This window comes from Trypanosoma cruzi, genomic scaffold, assembly GCF_000209065.1.
Source record: "Trypanosoma cruzi strain CL Brener 1047053516851 genomic scaffold, whole genome shotgun sequence".
Classification (NCBI taxonomy): Eukaryota; Euglenozoa; class Kinetoplastea; order Trypanosomatida; family Trypanosomatidae; genus Trypanosoma; species Trypanosoma cruzi.
In genome coordinates this window covers 499,531-507,099 of record NW_001849577.1, presented here as the reverse complement: position 1 = coordinate 507,099, position 7,569 = coordinate 499,531, and the positions used below count along the sequence as shown (strand labels likewise).

The window sequence follows — 7,569 nt, the reverse complement described above, 5'->3', positions numbered from 1 at the left end:
CTTCTCTCCTAACCCCGCTTTCGGCCTCCCCATTATCCAGGCTCTTGTTTGACTTATATATTCCCTCCTTTTATCTTCTCCCCTCCTCTCACGGCGTGCCCGACGCTTATTGATAGACACCCTCAGGGCGTAATCATATAGAGAGTGAGGAATAAACAACACTCAGACAGCAACGACAGAAAAAGCAAAAAGAATCCATTTCACAATGGAGTTCGCCTCTTAGTACTGGTACAGCCCAAACACCGTCACGACGGCAAAAAGGTATTCGTTAATGTATACCTCCTCAAAGTAGTCGTCTGTGTCGGAGTCCCAAAACATTTTGCACCCCGCACGCAGCCCTTGTCCGCGCTGCTCTCCAATCATGCAGTGCACCATAATTTTGTATCGCTCCAGATCCATGGTACGAATTCTATCCCGTACCGTATCGGCAATTTCTTTACTAATACTTTGAATTTCGTCCGCCCTGTACGGTTCGTTCTCAAGCCGTGACTCAATGATGGAGCGAACAATTGGCCGAATATCATTGGGACGAAATTTTTGCCTATGCTCCGGGCGGAGGGAGAAAGTCGCGGGGTCAATATCCTCTGCGTGCATGATGGCGCCACACCTTGTTATTCCTGTGTGTGTTTCGTCAACACCCAAACAAACAAACAAACAAACAAACAAACAAAAAAAGAAATAAGCCAATTCAAAAAAGCACCAGAAAGAACAGGCATATATATATATATAATCCTTCACAGACAAAAAAAAAATACCCACGCTTGAATGCAAGTATTTGCGTGCGTGTATAATTCCGCTTGTGCGTAACATCACCATTCCCGTCATTTCCTACTCGAATTCTGTGCCGGAGTGCGAAGAAGCACACCGGGGGTTCGTCAAGGAAAGGATGTACTGAAAGAGGCTGCCTTCTTCCAAGGACGTTGGGTTGGTGGTATACCGTTGAGAAAAGAGAAGCAGAGCCGTGAATACATCACCGACAGTCCACTCTTCTTCTTGCAGTTTTGTATAGACAAGCCCAAAGCGATAACATAGATCGCTGTCATTGATACTGGAGTAGATGAGTGGTCGTTTGGCCTCAGATGCCGCGCACCACTGAATCATCGTTTTTAGTTCACGATCGCCAGAGAAGGCACCACACCCCCAATTGCCCGTTGCCACGGGGCCAGAATGAACAGATGTCAGGATACTGTCAGGTGTCCCTTTAAATGCGGCAAATGCTTTTCGTGTTTCGCGAATTATGGAAGACGCCAGATACTGTTTTTCCTCACAACCGCAATAGTTGATCGCATCCATAGCAACTACACAAGAGTTTCGTAGCATGACGGCAGTGCAGTCTTTTTCATTGCGCAGTGAGGTTGGCACCAATTCCACCCATATTTCCCGTGGTGTGGACGTAGCCGCACCCAATTTGGCAAAGTGTGGTGAATGGCCGCAGATGAAACGAAAGCCACTGGCGTATCCAACTGAAACACTGTACTGCCCAGCACCGCTCATAAACAGCACCTCATTATCCAGAAGTGGCTCAGTGAAAAGACACGAGAGAAGAAGCTCTGGACACATCATAAATCGAATCTCTTCTTGAACACATCCTGTTCTTAAAACGCCTCCGCCTACATATTTGTTGGCAAAATCAACCTGAAGACTCCCGTAGTTGTCCTCAATAAGTCCTTCTTCAAGCATCGTTACACTCTGCATCGGATTTAAACTTTTACCCAAATCCGGAAAAGACAAAAAACTAACACGATAAAACTCTAAACAAGTCTCCACCGCATCTGCGTGATGAGAACAGTAAATAAAGTACTGTAGCAGACATCGTATTTTAGCAACCTGACTCTCAATACGTCCAGGAGGTGCAAGAGAAAACAAATCAGCAAAATTAAACGACGAAGTTGTTTCGGAAGACTTACTCTTGGAGCGGGAATTGGAGCAGCGGCCAGGAAAGAGGGAAAAGAAGCCACACGTCAATAATGTTGCGGCTTCCTCATGTGTGAGGATCAAACGCCTGCTCTCTCCTTGTGAAAGGGCGCGTAAATCACGCGGAAGGACCACCGGACCGTCAATGACGCGGCGCTTCATCCACGGCAGCGTCACATGAAAGAAGGCGAGACGTTCCGACGGGGTCATGATGGAGTCAATCACAAGACAGAGCGTCCCAAAGCAAGGAAGACACGAGATAAATCTGGACGAGCCATAAAAATAAAGTCTTTTGAGCAAATCTCGAAAATTCTCCATGTTTTTTGAAGTGTCCGCCGAGAGAATGGCAACAATAACGTCCCAGTTGCCGCGCAGCTGAGCCGGCTTTTCAGTGCATTGATTTTCCCTCGACCACGGAAGTCTGATGTAGCGGTCCTCGCGACTAACCATGGAAGCCGCCATATGTGGTTTTGTGCCACCGCGTCCCCAAAGTGACTCGAGGGTTCGTTGCCGCAGTCGATGGATGGGGGCAGTCATTCTTCGCCGTGAGAGAAAAAATAAAAATAATAAAAATAAAAAAATAGATTTTCTCTCCGAAAGAATCTCTGTTTGCTTGACGCGTGGAAAAGACAAAATAATAAAAAAGAATGATAATAGACAAAACCAAAAGAAAAGGAGATCCATTGTAATGATCGCTCCACTTTTACTGCCCCAAAAGCATCATTGCGAGGGTAGAGTGATAGAGAGAGAGAGAGAGAGGGAAAGAAAGAGAGAGAATTTTTTGTGTGTAATGACAATATCCCTCCCCCCCAAAACAACAACAACAACAAAAAGAGAGTCAGTGAACGAAAAGCGGCTGGGCGGCCATTGTCATCGACTCCTTTCATTGTCACTGACAACTCACGGTGGTCCAAAACGCAGATAGCCAACAACCACCACAATAATAATAATAATAATACATGCCTAAATCAAACTGTATTTGTGGGTTGCTTAAAAACAACACTCCCACAAAGCTAGTTTACATGTTTGACCACAATTGCGAGCTCCACATGCTTGTCGCGACACACGCCAACTCTTTTGTTGTTAACTCCGCCTTCTTGTTGAATCCACACGAGGCAGCGAGGTAGCGGATGAGCAACTTCCCCTCAATTTTCTCCTCCCACTTGCTCTTGAGAGCCAATTCAAACTGCTCGTAGTTCATTTCCACAACAGCGCTGGAAGTTGCATTATAGCTGAGTAGCCCGTTAAAATAGAGCAGAAGTGGATCCTCAAAGTGCATCATGGCTGTTACCAGATAACTGCGTAGCGAATTTAGTGTGATGGGGGCTGAGCGCGTCGCCATGTGATATTCTGTAAGAATTTCGCTGGCTTCCATGCTGGTTATTCCAGATACCTTTTTGTAAATATACTCCAGCAACGTAAGGACATCTTCCTTCAGAACGGGTTCTTCCGGATTCGATGATGGCCAATTCACACTTATCTGGTGGAGTACATATGTGATGTAATGAATACGTGTCGGCGATTCAAAGCCCCTGATGCAACTGAGATACAAATCAACCAACGGCTGAGAGGCCATTGTTGCGTCAAGGAAACACAAAATCTCATAAAGAGACTTTGCCACAAGTTCAGGGTAGCAATAGCGAGACTCTAATTCTCGAATAATCGAATCCTGAAAGTCTGTCAATGCGTACGTATCCTTGAAGAAGCGTTCCGCCATATTCAAAGCCTTTTGACTGTTTGTTGCTCGTCCACGTGCCTGTTTGAAGCAACGCGAGTAACGTTCCTCTGAACGGTCAAAGTGACGTTCACAGGAATTCAGAAGAATGTGATCAATGTATGAGATATCAATGAGGCGTGGCGCCAGCGGGCGGTAGCCTCCAAACATGGTCTGGTAGAGCAACCACTCCGGGGAACGATTTGGTGAAAGTGGATTCAGCCGCTGAAATACTGTTGCGGATGGCGTTGAGGAGGATGCCACATTTACCCCCGAAGCTGCGGCTTTTAAGACACTCGGACGCCTCAATTCAGCAAAGACATTAGAACTGACGGCCAATTCAGGAACCACCGCTTCCGTCACCTCACGTACATAAGAAGTTTTTCCGCCCCACTCCTCAACGGCTTCAGTATTTGGTGCAACTAAAGCCCCTTCTGAAGGATCTTTACTCACCGCGTCGATCCGCAGTGGATTTCGGTACTTTAAATGCATAAAATTGCTTCCTTGTGGAACGTGCAATGGCTCAACAGGGTCCACGTGCATGACGGTGCAGAGAAATGACTGTGTTAGTGGACCAGGACCTGTAAAAATGTCTATACCACATCGAAACTTATTGTCACTGACATCCAGCATTGGCCTCAAGATAAAGTAACGCATGAGTTGCTCTTGCTCAGTCATTGTTCCTTGATACGAATCGCGGTTTAGTACACGTTTCAAGAAATCTTTTTTCTCCACTGCCGATCCAAAAATATTGGCAACCCATTCCTCTTGCTTCCTTCTGATAATCATCAAAGACTCCACACACGCCTCCTTTGGCATTGCGCTTGTCAACTGCGCAAATCGCCGTCCCTCCTTTTCTTTCCCCTTTCCTCCTTCTCGTTCCTCTTTCTTGTCCTCAGTCACCTCCTCTTTCCTTCGTTCATGTTTCGCATCTTCCGAATCCGGCCGCGGAAGAGAAATTCCATCCGGTGAGCCCATCTTATACGGCGTAGGATCCCTCGATTCTCGCAAAGACATTTGGAAGCTTGTGTCATCCACAACTGTGCCACTCACGCTACGCAAAAAATCCATGCTAGTGTTTGCCATCATTGCTGCCATAATGTCCTTTGACTCCCCTGCATCCGACTCTGCTACCGCGAGGGTCCTTTCACGCGCCTCGGCTCTCGCCACAAGCGCCTCGTAGAGCCCTTTATCCGACAAAAGTGAGACGTAACCATCCGTCTCGTCCTGCTCCTCTCCAACCAACAAATGCGCATTTGGCACCAGACGCAGGTAGCGCACCTCAGACAGGTGCATTTCTTCCAACAATACAGAGACGCTGCTCAACATTCGCTGCTGACGCTCCGCCAGCTCCGATTCTTCACACAGCAACGCTTCCCTGTCGTAATTATCTAGTTCCTCGTTCACACGACTTTCCAACTGGCTCAGCATCACCAGAATAGAGACACGCTCATCCCCCTCGTCAAATAGCTGTGTCATGACTTCCATTTTCTTTTCTTTTAACTGTTTGTAGGCATCCTTGACCACCGTAGACTCTCGATCACCGAGGTATTTTCGTAACCGACACAGACGCAGCTGCATGTCTTTGTTCTCCTGTAAAATTCTCTCTTTTTCATCGTCAAAGGTGTCTATCATGATCTGATTCCTTTCTTTTTCTTTGCGGAGTTCTTCCCGAGCCTTGCGGTAGTTCTCGGCCAAAAGTTCATTTTCCCGCACCAACCGATTGAGTTCATTCTCGTAGTGGGAGTTCATCTCCACCAGGTGCTCAATCTTCTGCTTCATTTGAGCCAAATTATCCCGCGTGTTGCCAAGAGTCACCTCCACGCGAAGTGCCGCATTTTCACGAAGCAACACGCTTACCTGATCAAAGTACGCCCTTCCAAGATCATCCACTTCCTCTTCCACACCGTCGGTGTCCTGAAACGGTATTAAATCACTGAGACTCCTGTTGCTAAAGGTGGCACGACAAAACTCAACACGAAACATTTTCATCATGTCTGCCAACTCGGGAGATTGATCCGCGACAACACGTGCCACCGCATCATACACCTGCAACGTCTTCGTTAGACGCACATCCGAGGGGGGCTCATTAATGCTGTTCGTCACCAATTCCCTCAGCGCAACTTCGTACTCCAGCAACGCACTTCGCCAGTGTTCCTGCAGGGTGTTGCGGGCCGCTGTAGCCCGGCTCTCTGAGGACAAAAGCGCCAACGGATTTCTTTCAGCCTCTGAGTATTTTTGTGGACGTCCTTTTTGCGAAGCTTGCGTAGCCGCAGGGATGGACGGAAGTACGGGCAACACCTTTCCATGAGTTTCCTTCGCGTCTTGCCTCATTCTTTGTTGCATTCCACTGCTGCGCGGTGCAAGTGTGGCCTTCACGCTGCCGTCGTCCCTTTCGGCAAAGTTGTTGCCGCGCCCATCCATTGAGACACACACACACACACACACTCTCTCTCTCTTCCCTTCTCCCTGTGAAAAGTCGTTAAGGTCAATGAAGCAAGACTCGGATCGACAATGATAACACACAAGGAGACCAATAAAGAGACTGAAGGGAAACGTGGGGACGCAAAGAAAAAAAGAAAAAGAAAAAAGAAAAAAAAAATAATAACGATTTTGATCCAAAACAAACAAACAAAAAAAACCAAACAACAACAAACAAACAAACAACATACGGAAATCACAGCAACAGGAAAAAAAAATTTTGTTAGGCCGTTTGAGGTATTCCGCCTGCGGAACAAAATCCCCTTCATTTTTTTTTTTTCGCCTGCTTTTGTTTCCATTCCTTCTTTTCGTCCCTTAAAATATCATTTCGCCTTCTTTTTGTGCACGAGAAACGCAAGTAATGTATGGACGGCCCCGTCCACCACTAAAGGGAGCTGTAGGTTGTCTATGCCGTCCATAAAACATTCCGTGAGGCTACAAACAAGTATGAGAATAAAACTGTGCCCCGCATCCGCCTCCCTTATATTCCCCGCCACCAACATTATGAACAACCAAAATAGAATGCCACATAATAAACCTCCGAATGTCCCTGTCGTCGTCTTGTGTGTTATGGACGAATTTGCCCGCTCGGTAAAGAAGCTGTTATTTAGATACCGTCCCAAAGCCCGACGATACGAAAGGAGGAATGTGCTTCCCACGATGCCGGCACACGCGTCCACAATGCCCAAAGAAACAAGACCCGGAATAATATGAATTGCAAGCTCCATCCAACTTGAAAACTCCAATACCGGTTCTGGTCGCTCGTAACGGAAACGCAGCATCATGGAGAGGCCCAATCCATAAATGAGATAAATGTGCGTGCGCACCGCACCCCTGATTGAATCACGACCGTCTATGTGCTCCAGCATAAACGCATTTAAGGTGGATGAACCGTAGACCCCATAAAAACGGGACAGCTCCACAAGTATGGCAATTGAGGAGGCGATGGAGAGTGAAAGTGATAGAAATGATGGATCCACAAGAGCCACAGGGGTGAAGAGAACAACGGCGATGAAATGGAACAATTTCCGCCTCGCTGTTTTGCGCAGGCCACCTGTAAATCTCTCTACACAGATAACTGACAATGGAACTGCTCCCCCCCACAATAAAAGTATCCATGGACGGTGACGAGCCGATGTAAAATAGTTTATCATCCACATTAACGCATCTTCTCGGAGATGAAAGCCTACCAAATAATATATGACGGCAACAACGCAGACTAATGAAGACCAAAAGAGAATTGTAATCCGTTCAACGCTGATAACTCTTTCCGAGGATTTAGAAATGTTGACGCGGGGAACCATACAACATTTAGAGCCCAGAAACAATACCGCATTCATAGAAATGGCACAAATAACAGCCCCTCGTGCCGCAATGTGTGTCTTCTTCGTGAAGAGACCGGGTGCATGAGGCGATGACTCCCCTTCAGTAAGGCTGTTGTTTGTCACCATGTCACAAAT

At 47.0% G+C, this 7,569-nt stretch overlaps 4 protein-coding genes across 4 annotated transcripts, besides 8 other annotated features; all 4 read right to left on the bottom strand.

Annotated features, from left to right (window-relative positions):
• Positions 1 to 7,569: a sequence feature (heterozygous, Esmeraldo-like haplotype).
• Positions 220 to 594, bottom strand: Tc00.1047053507013.30 (hypothetical protein, conserved; the record flags this gene model as incomplete). The annotated part of the gene is made up of 1 exon (XM_800126.1): positions 220 to 594. The coding sequence occupies one exon, from the start codon at positions 592 to 594 to the stop codon at positions 220 to 222; it is 375 nt and encodes a 124-aa protein (XP_805219.1).
• Positions 640 to 682: a microsatellite.
• Tc00.1047053507013.24 (poly(ADP-ribose) glycohydrolase, putative) lies at positions 829 to 2,451 on the bottom strand (the record flags this gene model as incomplete). Its single annotated transcript, XM_800127.1, has 1 exon — positions 829 to 2,451. The coding sequence occupies one exon, from the start codon at positions 2,449 to 2,451 to the stop codon at positions 829 to 831; it is 1,623 nt and encodes a 540-aa protein (XP_805220.1).
• Positions 2,467 to 2,497: a sequence feature (AT_rich).
• Positions 2,648 to 2,690: a microsatellite.
• Positions 2,933 to 6,052, bottom strand: Tc00.1047053507013.20 (hypothetical protein, conserved; the record flags this gene model as incomplete). The annotated part of the gene is made up of 1 exon (XM_800125.1): positions 2,933 to 6,052. One exon carries the CDS (start codon positions 6,050 to 6,052, stop codon positions 2,933 to 2,935), a length of 3,120 nt encoding a protein of 1,039 aa, XP_805218.1.
• Positions 4,478 to 4,541: a sequence feature (GA-rich).
• Positions 6,057 to 6,076: a microsatellite.
• Positions 6,196 to 6,230: a microsatellite.
• Positions 6,250 to 6,295: a microsatellite.
• Tc00.1047053507013.10 (hypothetical protein, conserved) lies at positions 6,433 to 7,569 on the bottom strand (the record flags this gene model as incomplete). Its single annotated transcript, XM_800124.1, has 1 exon — positions 6,433 to 7,569. A coding segment is annotated over one exon (1,137 nt), but the record flags the coding sequence as incomplete, so codon positions are not given.